General features: G+C 38.2%; 1 protein-coding gene across 1 annotated transcript in view; it reads left to right on the plus strand.

Annotated features, from left to right (window-relative positions):
- The window catches only part of LOC121959920 (synaptic vesicle glycoprotein 2C-like), a 57,454-nt gene that overhangs the window by 17,676 nt on the left and 24,123 nt on the right, over positions 1-15,655 (plus strand). The window contains exon 3 of the mRNA XM_042509467.1: positions 10,516-10,696. Coding sequence (XP_042365401.1) covers positions 10,516-10,696 — 181 coding nt within the window. The remainder of the gene's footprint in view (positions 1-10,515; positions 10,697-15,655) is intronic.

Raw genomic sequence — 15,655 nt, forward strand, 5'->3', positions numbered from 1 at the left:
TTTTACATCTTTGAGTTCAGCTCATGTAAAATGGGAGCAAAAACAAAAGTGTTGCGTTTATATTTTTGTTCAGTGTAAATTATGCAAAATGCCTAACATATGCAAGTTAGCGTTCAGCAGTTTCCTAATGTTGGGGACGTATACTATAAACTATAAACTAACATAAAAATAACATAACATAAAACTTTGGGGTACTCAACATTTCCGGGTTGACTTTGCTGGCAAGTAGACTATATAGACATTGGCATCATAATGAGTTATTTTTATAAAGCATCGTAAGTAACCATGAGTGTGTATAACTATCATTATACAGCTCTATAGAGGCATTGTAATGCATTATAAGTATGTTCATAATGTGTTATAATGCATTATAGATAGGGACTTCATAGAAAGTGTTACCACATTTGTTTCCCATGTACAGATTTAACAATTACGTCTGCAAACTTTACCTGCGATTTTATTCTTGGGCCATATCACCCAGCCCTACTTTGTATAATACTGGGCAGATTACTATCATAGTACTTCATCATATCATATAATCATATCATACATGTTTTTATGGAAAAACTAACTAAAAAGTTTTGAAGTTATAGTAGCATAGAGTGGAAATACTGAAGTAAAGTAATACTTTGTCAAAAACTGAAATTCTGCAGTATGACATTAATATACATGTTTCTTCTCAATTTCCTTCAGAATAACTAATTTATTCTTTCATATGCATACATCACTAGCATTCTCTCCATATCTACTCCAGATACTGAACCTTTTCCCCCAGAATGGCCTTCCCTGTATTAAAATCCAAAAGGTGAGATGCTATCCAGACGTTGGATGTTCCAGGTTTTTTTTCCTGCATGCTCTCGTCCGTCTTCTCTGTTACCCTCCTGCTGTAATCCCTCTCTTACACTCTCTCACACTCTCTGTGTGTCTCACTGCTGTGCAGGTGATCTGAAGATACAGGCCTGAGTTAATCTCTGCAGCATTGTGCTTCACTGCAGTTTAGCCATGGTAGACTGACTCACGTACCTCCCCAGAGAAAGAGAGGGAGAGGGAGAGTGCTGCTTTCACACACTTCCCATCAGTGCCCTCCCCTCTCTTTTCCCTCCCACCCCTTGCACCACAGTTTGCAAAATGAGGATGTTCGCTTGAAAAACGTGTTCGCGTGGAGCCAGGTGTAGCACAGAAGGAAGATATGAAGGAGCACATCTGCATGAGGGGGCTGCTCTGAGGAACCTTGCAGAATCAATGGCAATCTTCTCTCGCTTTGTCTGCTGAGTTTACTCTACATGTACTATCACAAACACCATCGACAGGTGAAGGTGTAAAAAATAGACTGCTGCAGCCTGAGGTTAGCTAATTAAAACAGTCCGGGGACAACAACATTTTCTACGTCTCTTCATTCCCTGTCCTCCTCTGTCCTACTCTCTTTCTCCTTCACAACAAAAGCACCACTATAGCATCTATTCACACAATTGCTGTGCAGGCAAAGATGTCCCAACTCGTGGATTTACTGTAAAAGTCGATGATTGAGTGATTGATTGAGTCGTTGTGTTTCTTGTAGTCTATAGTATTGATGAAGTGTTTAGAGACTTGATGACTGATCAACTTACTTTGCAAGTTCTTGGTATCAACCGCTACGAATTTATGACAATAAGAACAATATCAAACTTTAGCTTAATTTTCATATTAGGATAACCATCTTGGATAATGCCATTTTTGCATGTTATTTCTGGGTTTTGTGGCTTTTTTCCCACAGTCCAAATTCATGCAGGTTACGTTAATTTATTTAATTCATTATTTGCAGCTTATTTTATTAGAGGTTGCAGGTTGGAGGGCTGGAGGCTTGATTGTAAATGCTGTAGCATTAATGCAACAAGAAAATAAGTGGAATGCTACACCTTTGATTTGATTTGTTTCCATAGACATTCCAATATCCACTCAGCAGTGGGACAGCAGCTGAAAATTAGTCCCACTTGGAAGAGTTTCAAATATAACTCTGGTTTTGTAAGCACAAATAGTTCATCAGTAAAGTTCCATTAACATTAAATCTTCCATTAACATTAAAAAAAGGGTCAGTTATGTTTCTGTTTCAGGACAATTTGTTTCCAGTCTTCAACTGATCACAAAATTCCTGACTGACCCTGAACTCATCCTGATTTGCTGATTCATTTTGATATTTTTTGTTTTCTGCATGACAGTTGACTGTATCCAACCTGGATGAAGTTTAACCCTCTGAAACCTGGAATATCAAAAGCTTTCTTGTGCTGCATTCAAATGCCTTTCACAAGCATTTAAACTTTTGAAACTTGACCAGATGGCAATGAGCAACTTGGCAAGAAATGTAATGCAAAACAAAAATATTTAAAATATTAAAAAATAGAAAATTCTCAAAAAATGAGGGAAATTTCCAGTTCTAATTACTTATTTAAAATTATAATTGTTATAGTTATAGTCTTTTTCTGGGTAATTTTCTTATTAATTAATGGTAATTCAGGTGCTTCATATGAGCCAAAATAAGACAAAAGTCTGAATATTCCAAGTGAAGTCCATTGGTATAAAAACAAATTAGCAGGTGTTGATGTAATTAAAAACCCAAGGAATGTGCTGTGCTCCCGGGGGGTCTGCCTGACTCCCCCTGCTCTTTTCTCATTCCTTGCTGCAACCCGCCTGTCAATCACCCAGGCTCCTCCGGGAATCCCCTCATCTGTCGAAATCCTCTCACATAATGTCCTGAATGTTCCCGCTGAGGAAATTAGCGTCTGATTCTTCTGACTGCTGTCTGTCTCCTCTCATCCATGCCCAGACACTGCACGGGGATGTGGAGAAAAAACAGAGCAGAGAGGTGTCAAGAGAGAATTACACTTACACGTAAGAGCTAATTACTACAGACGGGGAGAATAAAAAAAGCAGCATGCGTGGAAACAAGTTAAGAGTTAACTTAAAATAATCCCTGTGGATGCTGAGACACTGCACAGTGTACCGTTAAAGAGAGCACAGACAGTCAGCCGGGAGCTCTTGGTTATAAGAAAAAAGATAATCACCACAGTTCAGGTGGGATCAGAGCAACTTTACTACAACACTGATTCTGCTTGATGGACTTAATACATGTAGTTAAAGGAAAAACCTCTTTTCATACTAACCTGCCATGGAGATAGGTATTGTTTTATTTTTTTAGAGATTTCTGTAGCAATACAACAGCTGTGACTGGAATTTAATTTGTGCTGTTTACAGCATGAAAGAAAAAAAAAAAATGGTGTATATTTGCAGAGATAGTCACTCGGGATAATCTACCCACTTCATACTTGGTTGTCTTTTGAACTATTTTCTACTAAAGGAATAGTCTGCTGCAGAGACAAATATCTCAAACCAGACCAAAGATAACATTCTGCATGGCTTGATATCACCAGGGCTAAGTGGTAAAATGTGGTTTTATTAGGGATGGAAATCTGTTTCTCCTCTACTAGATTGAAATATCTCTACAACTTAAATAGAGATATTTTGTGGCGACATTAGATGTCCATGGTCCCCAAAAGACTGACTTTCAACTCCTGAGTTTTCATGTACTGCCACCAGCAAGTCAAAAAAAAATTCTAAAATATATGAACAAATACCAGCTGGATTGGCACAACACTTGGTGTAATATTCATGGCTCCCAGAGGATGGATCCTACCGAGTTTGTCCTAATGAGTTTTTATTCAGTACCACCAGCAGGTCAAAGTTTCCACTCATCCTGTGAAATATGTCAACAAATACCAGCTAAATTGACGCAACATTTAGCATAACATTTGTGGTTCCCAGAGGATGAATCCTACACAATTTGTCCTCTAGTGCCACCAGCATGGCAGCAATTTCACTGTTCTGGTGAAAATGTGTGAACAAATAACAGGTAAACTGGCATAACATTTGTTACAACATTCATTGCTTCCAGAGAATGTATCCTACTGACTTTGTCCCAATAAGTTTTTGTCAAGCGCCATGGCAGGTCAAAGTTTTTACTTATCCTCTGAAATACATCAATTAATATCACATACGTTGGTTTAACATTTGTTATAGCATTCATGGCTCCCAGAGTGCTACTAGATAAATCAGAATAATTGGTGCAATATTTGGTGGAAGTTTCATGGCTCCCAGAGGATGTATCACACTGTGATACATGTCCTCTTGAGTTTTTATTTAGTGTCACCAGCAGGTTAAAGTTTTCACTTATCCTGTGAAATGTAACAACAAATACCAGATAAATTGGCGTTACATTTGGTATGTCATTCCTGGCTCCCAGAGGATCTATGCTAATGTACTCCTGAGTTTTTATTTAGTGCCTCCAGCAGGTCAAGTTTTTTATTTATCTTGTGAAATCAAGAAATACCAAATAGATTAGCACAGTTGGAACAGGCATTCATGTTTCTGAGAATGAACCCTAAGGACTTTGTTGGCCCCTTGACTTTACCTGACTGACTCTCCTTTTGCACTTTTCATGTATAGCCGAGACTCTGAGCATTTTTAGACTTGAAGTTTTCTTTCATCTTACAAACATAATTGCAGCAATCACGTGTTGGGCTCTGAGTGCTTTTAAACATGGTTGACCACAAAGTACTGTGGCTGAACACATCCTGTGAAGACACTGATTGGGGCTTGAAATTGCTGTTAGCAGTGAAGAAGAGACTTTTATATGGAATCATGTAGAACAAGACCATATATTACATCATATATTTTATATTTAGTTGTCTGGTGTTACTGGTATTGAGACGCTGATCAGTTTTAGGTTTGTCACTTGGTTACATAGTATGTTTTTGTCACAGTCAGTGTTTGATGACTTTTTTGGAAGAATGGATTAAGAATCTTAAAAGAGTCATATAAGTTTAGTGAGTCTGTCTTTGTTTTCACTCAGTCAAATTAATACAAACCCTTAGAATCCTTAACACACACACTCATATCGCTCTATATATCAAGCCTTAAAAAATATTATACATTAATATTAGTTTCTACCTTCATTGAGTTTATTTTTTTAACCAACATCAGTTCTAATCATAAATATCAAATATTCATTAATTTTCTAAATTTTTCCAGGGATGCCACTATGTCTTAGATGAAAAAAATAAACACACACTATTAATTATTTTCAATATACTTCATGCAAAGTAGATTTATTATTAGTAGTAGTAGCAGTCGTAGTAGTAGTAGTAGTAGTCGTAGTAGTAGTAGTAGTAGTAGTAGTAGTATAGTGATGATTTAATGATTTGCAGCAACATTGATGTTGACAGTACACCTATTGGAAATAGCATGTATTTTCTCCATATGCCAGATATGATTTAAAGAATGACATCATCAGTTGGAAAATAGTAAAAATGACTAATTCCAAGGCAAAAGCCCATAATGACACCCAGAAATAATACAATGCATGTTTTTTAGGCTGTGGGATCAAAAATTGCAGTTTGAATGGGTTAAAATAGCACAGTTTTTGCACTTAACAGTATGAATGTAACAGTTTAGTTTAGCTGAGCTGCAAATTCAAAGATTCAACAAACATACACAATCTTGCCAAAATGTATGGCCAAAATGGTCTTAAAATGAAGACTGCAAAGTGCATAGAATGCGCCAAACGTGCCCCTTTGGGTTACGGGGATGAGGAGGTGTTAACTGTGTTCCTGTGATGCATTTTCCCCCTTTACCCAGCTACACACCTGCCCTGCATCAGCCTCGTTTGTCCTCCCTGCTCCTCAGTTTCTCCCAGCCAATCAGCTCCCTGCCTGTTCAACTGCCTAATTAATTTATTCTCCTCACCTGAGCTTCTCAGCCTCTTTTCTCCTCTTGCACATCATCCCCTCAGACTAGTTTGTATCAGTGTTTCACTGATATAAAGAAGAACATCACATAAAACCAGGTAGTTCATGCAGTAGAAATACTACTCCAAAGGTAAAAAAAAAAAAAAAAACTACCAGAATGCTATCGCCTGATCAGACCAATAAATGGTGATGGACGACATCATGTGGAAACAGGGGTTTTCCGGCAGCTATCTCGAATTCCAGTTAAACAGTAAGCTAAAACATGTTTTTTAAACATTAACATTTTAGGTGAGAAAAAGACAATGCAGTAACCAAATCTTGGTTTTTATTTGATCAGTGCTGCTTGGTTTCACTGTTTTGATGAGTAACAGGGCACCAATATACGTCTCTGAATACATTTTAGGACAGAAATAGGCAGTGTAGTCGCATAGTCCTTTATATATATTTATATATATATATATATATATATATATATATATATATTATACAGTCACACCTAACAATTTATATGAAGATTGAATTGTTGTATTTTATCTACACACAAGAACAGTACACATGTAAAAAAAAAAATGTATCGCATATCCTGTGTAAATATACAAAAAAACAACGACGATGTACAACTCGTAAAAGTAAAAGTACAGAAGGATTTAAGATGAACAGCTGTAGTATATAGTACTATCTATCAGAGGCACCTCTGTCTACCAAACAGGTATAATAGATTACATATAGGGAAAATGTAGACACCATACAACAACTGTAGAGAAAGACAGTTGTCTTCAGTTGTAAGTGGGGGAGCGTTATCCATCTTTATATACAGTCTGTGGATCAAACACAAAATAAGGGTCTCAGCTGCAAAGCTTTATGTCCATGTTTATGTTGTTTTATCATTAAAGCAATGTCCTAGCAACTGGACTTTAGGCAGATAGCGTTTGCAAATGCAATTCATGTTGCTATCAGCAGCCGTAGTCCATTCTTTATGAAATTGTCCATCAGTCTTTAGTGTTTCTCCTGCATGAGGACAAACAGTTAAACAAAGCTATCATCCCTGTGCTCCACTGCTTTTAACTGGCCCTCACGCATTTCCATGAAACCCCTGCAATCTTGAGGCTAACGGAGGTTTTGAGGTCTGACCTGAGTTTGAACCCTGTGCAAAATCCAATCTCACAAAGATTCATAATGCGTCTCAGATGTCCCATCACCCTGCACTACCCTCCCTCTTTATTACTGATACACACCCAGTGGAAGGAGAGCCATAAAACAAATGAGCCGCTGTTACCAGATAGCATCTTCTTGAGTACATGAGTTCAGATGCATTGTCTGTGTGTAGCCGCACCACTGAAGAGATGTCACAGTTAGTGCAGAATGCAGCGGTTTTGATATTCGCTTTGATATTTGTGAGCTTGCGGTAGTGCAGCTTGCTCTTTATATCCTGCTGCCGGTAGGAGAGCCTCCTCTGCAGCGGCTGTGCGTAGATAGATCCAGCGGCTGTCACCTGTAATGAATCACTGGCTCTCAGCATCATGTCTGCGCTGCTTGATAAGACGTTCTACTCTCAGCGTATCTGTCCCATCACCTCAAACACGCAGGAGGGAAAAAAAAAAAGAAATAAAGCTTCCTTCCCTCTGTCTGCGTTCATTCTGGTGCTGCCTCGTCAAACAATCGCACCCCCCTCCTCCAAAACACATTAGCATTTTTATTAGCACGTAGAGAGTAAAGTGGATTATTTACTGGCCTGACAACCCCCACCCTTCTCCACCAGCCCGTCCCCTCTGCCGCATGTTCCCGGGGACAGGAAAAGAAATGACCCCGACTTCCTGCGGGAGGAAAAAAAAAATAGCAGCAGCCAGAGACAAATGCCTGGACTTTAACATTAGGGTTCAGAGGTCAACTACTGCTCTGTTTCCCCCACGGTCACTTTAAGAAATATCAGGTAGCAGATAGAGTCATTTCAGTCCGAGAGAATGAAACTGGAGTCATTACTGCAGGAGATGTTTGGTTTTAATAAAGACGTATCAAATTACCATATTATACACCAAACAATGGATGAATTCAATGTAAATACACATCCCCAATGCAATATGAAGCATCTGTCGAAGCACATTTATTGCACATTTAGCTGTTGAAACTTTGATCACGTAATCTGGTCCCTGGGGGTTTGCTAAAGTACTGCAGTGCACCTATGACGCACACACATGCATGTGTAAGTTGTGGCTCTTTCAGAGGGCCGTGTAACCGCAACACGTTCTCATCCCAACTCATCACATGGGGCCGCTCTGTCAGTGACCTTCCACGTCTACTTCTGACATTTTAGGTTTCCTTCTGCGTCAGCTGTTTATGCTTCTGGATGCTGCTTCTGTGATGACGGGGGAACGACGTGGCACACGATTATGTTTAGCCAACTATAGTACATGCAACAATAGAGGTTTACCAATATTAGTTTTTCAGGGCCGACTACCTCTCATTTTGCTTCCCAGTTCTGCACTGCTGCTCCTCTTTAAAATGTTGTATTTACCTTAATTTTATGCATTTTATACAATCCTTTTTTTATCGTATTTTTACTAGCATTATCATGTGGGTTTATCCATGCAAAGATGCATTCTATGTATTCTCTTCTGATCTTATTTTATTTGTACATGCAGGTTTCATATCAATATCATTATCAATATTTAAAATCGATATGCATTTACAATAAAAATGAAAATCTTTCTGTCAATATTTAGAATGTTAAATATAACAAACTCCAACACAAAACGTTATTTAAATATTTCTAGAAAATGCTTAATCAAACTAAAACATTCAAAATCATATTCAGCAAGTTCCAGCAACTTTTTTTTATAAAGTTAAGTGACAATTTAAATAAGAAATGAATAAATAAAAATAGCTCCCTGAGGTTTTACAAAGTAAAAGTTCCTCCCATGCTTACACTTTCTTTGCATTTTTTTCTTAATTTATTTTATCAGCAATCTTTAAATTAAAATACCAAACACATATATAATCGGCAAAATGCCTAATAATCAGCCAGTCCGAAAATCTGTCGATTCCTACACAACAACAGCACGGTGTGTGAGGTTTAGGGCAAGCAGACACACGGTACGGTATAGAAAAAAAACATTACATTCAAACAGGAAGTGAAGGATGGACTCCTGCAAAAAAGTCTGCTGTTTGTGGGATTAATCGACCAGCAGCGTTACAACCTGACACCGTCCTGACGCATTTTATACACACACGACAGATTCTGTCCTGACGCAGGTGGGTCCCGACCATATGCCGGCATATGATAACACCGGTTCTCACCTGACACCAGGGCCGGCTCTTGGCATAGGCAATATAGGTGGTCGCCTAGGGCGCCATCTGCTGGAGGGGCGCCGCCAGTCCCCCTTGGCCTCGAGGGAAAATAATAACAAAATAATAATTTTTCTGTGCCCACTCACTTAGTGTTTTCTGTCTAGAAAAAAAAATATTATATAAACATTACAAATAAATAAACAGTGACATGTTCCTAAATTATGTGTGAGCATGTGATGTGTCGTTATTGGGTGCGGAGGTGCGGGTTAGGGTTAGGGCACCTAGGGCACCAAATTGGGTAGAGCCGGCCCTGCCTGACACAGTCCAGTGGCATCCCATGTGCACACAAAAAGTGCCTTTTGGCATTACTCACTTACGTACTGACAAAGCAGAGCTATGTGACGAATTTAGAAAAAGAAAGGGCTGGATGGTTTCACAGTGCTTGCTACCAGACACTGATCCTACTGAGGCCAACACACTGACTATCATCATAATACAGTAAGGAAATGGAAAACCTTACCTTCAGTCCCGTCAAAACACAATCAAGTTGATCTACAGTGTCGTAGCCCCGTTGTGATCTAAGCCAAACTCAACTAATCGATTGCCGCTCTGCTATTTATATAGTCTTACATTTTATGTGACCCCTCAGCGTTCTGTCGATAGCCGGGAAATAACAAGAGCCTATTTCTGTCTGAGCTCTGTTACTCCACTGATGCACTCGGAAAGCACCACTTAATGCTTCAGCTTGTGTACAAAATCTATATGCCTGTGTGTGTGTGTGTGTGTGTGTGTGTGTGTGTGTGTGTGTGTGTCCAAGACCAGTGCAATACTAGACTACTAACACCTGCAATGTCGCAGGTGTCAAACCAGTCCAAACAAAATTGTCTTTCTTTTATGTGTAATGGACTTGTAGCTTTTATATACTGCACAACTGTCTGAGAGTGTCTGTCTATGTTACAGCTATGCTGCATTAGCTTCACTTTGGAGGAAAAAATCCTCAGCACCTGCATTAAAACAAGAAAATTACATTAAAGAATTTGCCTCCTATAGCTGCTAAAGTCTGTTTTTAAATCTTATATCTGCATGTGGTGATGTACCCCACAGAATATTATCATCCCATTCTGCAGTTGGCCTCACCTTTTTGCAGCATTCTAACCTCTTTCAACTCTTTATTTTGGCTTTAATGCCTGAAACTTAACTGTTTTGGTTCCCTCTCACTGCTCACATCAACCTTGGGTACGGGAACAGATATTTAGTTACCCTGTTGAAAATGTAATGAATTTGAAATCCAGACTGTGTGATGGGGGAATACATGCACGAATGAATATGAGCACAAACTGTCTCCCTTTTCAAAGTGTAATGTGTTTTATTCACTCAGCAGTTTGATTAACAAACATTTGAGTCCAGATGTTTGAGATGATTTACATGTATCTCTGTCCCTCTCTGTCTCCAGGTAGCATCGTATATTTGGGGATGATGTTTGGAGCCTTCTTCTGGGGTGGCCTGTCAGACAAGGTGGGCCGTAAGCAGGTCCTGCTGATATCCATGTCAGTCAATGGCTTCTTTGCCTTCCTCTCATCCTTCGTCCAAGGCTACAGCATGTTCCTCCTCTGCCGCATGGTGTCCGGCTTTGGGTGAGTTCACTCATCTCTTCTCTGGAATATTATTCCACTTCACAGCTCGTCTTCCTCGATGTGTTTGAGAGACTGAAGCTCCGACGCGGGCCTCTTCCTCTACGGCCTGATCTGATGATCTGATCTGTCCTCCCACCGGTTCCTCGGCTGTCTCCCTCCCTCCAAAGTCAAAGCACATGACAAGAGGTTATTCTGACAGCCTGGTACCGGCTCATCCCCGTCCCCTGAGTGAGGGTGGGGGGGGGGGTTGGTGGGCAGAACAAAGCAAAACTAAAACGCTTGCAGAAATGAGCTGAGCACAGTAAATGAACATCTGTGTGTTGTAGCATCGGTGTGGTCTGCTTGGCTGCCCATAGCCTTGATATGTGACACAGCCTCCCGTCTCAGCGATCTGACTGGTCATACATGACTTATTAAGGTCACCTCCATCAAAAAACACCAAGCTGCTGAGCAAGTCAATATACAGAGAATTATATGAAACAAGCACCCAGTTTGCATTTTGTAATTGGACCAATAGTGATGACTTAATCATCGAAACCTGAGTGAATTGGCTTAATTTCTTACAAAAACATTGAAAAAAAGATGATGAGTAACTTAACAAAAAACGACCCAAGCGTTTTTACAAAATTAGCTAAAATCAACAAGAAAATTACCTGACAGTGGCACAAAAAAAATTATGTAAAAATGTATATATATATATATATATATATATATATACATATATATGAAATTATCTGAAAAATAGTCATAAAATAAAATAAAAATAACATATTATTATTAATAATAATAATAATTGTTATATGTATTTTTGTAAACTAATTTTATATAGATTTTTAAAATTATTCTAAAACATAATTTTCTTTTCCAAGTTATTTTATAATTTTCTTGTGATTCTCTCATTTTCTGGCCATTCTCTTCTCACCTGTCTGGTCTTTTTTTTTTTTAGTACTTTGCATTTTATGTCATGTTGCTTTTTTTTCCAGTGTTAGGGTTAGGGTTAAATTTTCTCACATTTTAAAAGTTGAAATGCTTGTAAAAGGTGACTGAACGCAGCACTAGAAAACTGATATCAATCCAGGTTTCAAGGGGTTAAAGGAATACTGTATCCCTCTGATGACTATGTGTATATCAATTACTCATCCTGTGTTGCACTAAATTTTTAAAGAAAACTTTAGTTTTCTAGCATGGCTTAACAGTGAACAAAGAATCCTAAAACTCAAAAACATTTTGATGAATTTAAGTACTTGGGGTCCACATTTAACAACAGCAAAACTCTATCAAAACTATACAAACTCTGACACAGCTCATGCAATATTATTCTTAGTCTGTTTTATGCAATTGTATGCTCAGTACTTTCCAAACAAATAGTCATTTCAGACACGAAACTAAACTCGAAATGCAGCTTATTTATGCTCTCAAAGCCAGACTCTGTAATTTTAGCTCACTGAACACAGGAGTTACTGGTCTGAATCCATCACACAGTTAGTTGTTTTGCGTTATTGCGTGACGCTGGTGTTTTAGAGGGTGAGTTGAGATTAACCAAAGTCACACAATGACAAGAAAAACAAAAGCTCCTGTGTTCAGTGAGGCAAAATTTCTGTTTTTTTCAATGGAATCTGACTTTGAAGAGAGAATAGATAATTAGATTATACTGCATGAGTTGTGTTAGAGTTTGTCAACAGATGTTTTGATGTAGTTTGCTTTTCAAAAGGGAAATGAACAAAAAAGTGAAACTATAATTTCTTCAAAGTCAGACTCCACTGACAAAAACAATAATTTAACCCCCATTGAACACAGGAGCTGTAGGTCCACTGGTGTTTCAATCAGTTACTTTGTTTGTGTTATTATGTGAATTTGGTGTTTTTTTGGGTTAGTCATAATTCACCAAAGTCACGCAATAGCACAAACAAATGGATTGAAGCACCAGTAGACCAGAGGCTCCTGTGTTCCAGGGGCATAAAGTGATTGTTTTGTCAATGGAGTCTGGCTTTAAGGAGCATGGATGATCGATTCACAACACATGTATTTGAGAGGAAGTAGTAATTAAAGGTTATTTTCAGATTGCTATACCAGAGAATCCTAAAATTCATTTAATCGTGCAGTGTGTACACATCTCCATTCCAGTCCATTAAAGCCACAGGTCCGGCCTGTTTCCAGCTCACCCAGTTTAATCGTCCTGCTCTGGCAGCAGATTCACCTGATTTGCACTCTTCTCACTTGTGTTTATTTACCAGTATTCCCGTCATTCAATCTGAGTCTAAAACAACAGCTCCTGCTTTAATGGCTCTGTGATAAATTTTTAATTAGTAGCTTTAGCTTTTATTTCATCACTTAATTCTCAATCTGTATGCAAGTGCATATTGATAACAGGGGTAAAAGAGATTAATGACTGCACATTTACTCTTGGGAATATGTAACATTTTGGTAGAAATCTGCCTGAACAGATTTCAAAGGGAACACTGGGTTTTTTATCTTTTTTACAGCCTCAGTCTGGGAGAAATATGATCAGGCATTAAGTGTTGTTGCACATTTGACCAGATTCTGCTTGTTTTATTAAGATTTTCCTTACCTCATTGACTTTCCTACTATAAGATGTTTCTAAACGAAGAAAAAGGAGATTCAAACTGTCAATTTGTCAAATCACACAGATTGCGTTCTGCAGTAATGACATGTACTAGAGTACTAACAAATTGTAATTCAGGACAAGTTATTATGAATCTATTTGAAAATATTAATTCCTACATATATTAACACAAATATTTGACCTGAAATCTATATTTTCATGCCTCTGTCGCAACAAAAGCCATGGCCACAGGCATTATGTTTTTTGGTTTGTCTGTACACCCATCCATCTGTTCATCCATTCTTATCTCATGAATGTGATATCCCAAGAGCCCCCCTTGGGGAAATTACTCAATTTTGGCACAAATGTACTCTTGGACTTAAGGAAGAATTATTTTGAATTTGGTCGGCAAAAGTCAAAGTTTCTGTGACTTCCCGTCTAGCCATTTTAATTAAAGTAGTATCTTTCAATTGTCTTGAGGGCATTTTTCAAATTTGACACAAACATCCTCTTAAACTCACAGATGGACTGATTTGAATTTGGTTGTCAACATTCGAAATAACTGTGACTTCACATCCTTCTCATTCTCTTGACCGATATCTCAAGAGCGCCTTGAGGAAATTTCCCCAAATTCGGCCCAAACATCCTGTTGGATGAAATGATTAGATTATGGTTGTCAGTGGTCACTGAAACTTTATGTCTGGCCCATACTAATGAACCTGATATCCCAGAAATGCCTTGAGGACAGTTGTCTTCAAATTTGAAGTCCACTTGGACTCAATGATGAACTGATTAGAATTTGGTTGTCAAGGGTCACTGTTACCTCACGTCTGGCCCATTCTCATGAAAGTGACATCTCAGGAATGCCTTTATGGCAGTTGCCCTCAGTTTTGCACGAACAACGGACTGATTAGATTTTGGTCATCAAAGGTCAGAGTCACTGTGACTTCATGCCCTTCTCATTCTCTGGATCGCAATATCTCAAGAACACCTTGACGATGTTTCCTCAAATTTAGCGCAAACATCCACTTGACTTCAAGAATGAACTGATTGGATTTTGTTGGTCAAGGCTCAGTGTGACCAACACAAAACATGTTTTTGGCCATAAATTAAGAATTCATGGGCTAAGTATGACAAAATTTCACACAAATAAGCTAAAAGGATGAAGTCATGATATTTAAATCCAAAAGGTCAGAGGTCTAATTTACTGTGACATCATAATGTTCTGCACAGCAAGTTGTCTTGCAGTAATTTAGTACTATAACACAGAAGGGGAGACATTTGATCAGAATCTGAATGTGTGACACTAATCTTCGGTGTCCACCTTGAAACTGTGTTGATTGTGAAGATCGTCTGTGCTGCAGAGGGGAAGATGTGAAGCATCCATGTTTTAGAATTTGTAGCCTTTTTGCAAAAACATCCATATTTGAAAAATGTTCTGCTTTATTGTGGACAGGCATAGATAGAAACTGTGAGTGCAACTGGACTTGTCGGGGGGATACAACCGCAAAGATGATGATATTTCCTTAATAAAAACAAACAAATTTGAAATACAGAGAAATAAAAATGGAAACAAATATTTATAGTTTTACACCAAAGTCTTTCAGTCAAACAAACTGAAAATGAATTTGTCTTGTATTGTTTTATAATTAAATGTGTAACAATAACAATGAAAACACAGAGTATCACAGAGGCTGCAACACACTTGCAGCATCCTCTTTAATTTGCTGTGGTGCAGCTTGACACTGACACCTCTCTCTGTTGCATTTGCTCGCTCATCAAACGGTTTGTCATTTTGTTTTCCTCTTCTGATTTTTCTTGGAAACGCTGGAGCTGTGAAACAAACCAGCGAGAGAGTCGCTGCAGACACAGATGGGCTCCTGCTGACTCTGCTCGACACTTCACTGATGCTCCACTTCAGCCACATTAACACACTGACATGACACTGTAATTTTATTTAACCCTTTGAAACTTGGAGCGACATTACTTTTCTTTTGCTTCTTTATTACGCCTGCCACTAGTGTTTAACCCTTTGAAACCTGAACCAATTTGTGTGATTTCCTTCAAAAACATGACAAAAAGCAATGAGGCAATGAGCAACTTGGTAAGAAATTTACAAACTACAAAAAAACTACACTTACATATTTCACATTATGTTACAAAATGTATTTTGTTTGTTTGTTTGTTTTTCCAAGTTTCACTTGCTTTTTCATTTTTCTTTTTTTCTTTTTTTACTAATTTACAGGTAATTTTGTATTCATTTTTACCACTTGCTAATTTTTGGGTTGTTTCATCTTTATTGCTCATTGCTTTCTTCCTGTATTTTTGTAAGAAATCTAGTTAATTTGCTTAGATTTTAAAGGGTTAATATGGGTTGACTAACATTGTCACTGTAA

This window comes from Plectropomus leopardus, chromosome 20, assembly GCF_008729295.1.
Source record: "Plectropomus leopardus isolate mb chromosome 20, YSFRI_Pleo_2.0, whole genome shotgun sequence".
In the NCBI taxonomy this organism is placed as follows: Eukaryota; Metazoa; Chordata; class Actinopteri; order Perciformes; family Serranidae; genus Plectropomus; species Plectropomus leopardus.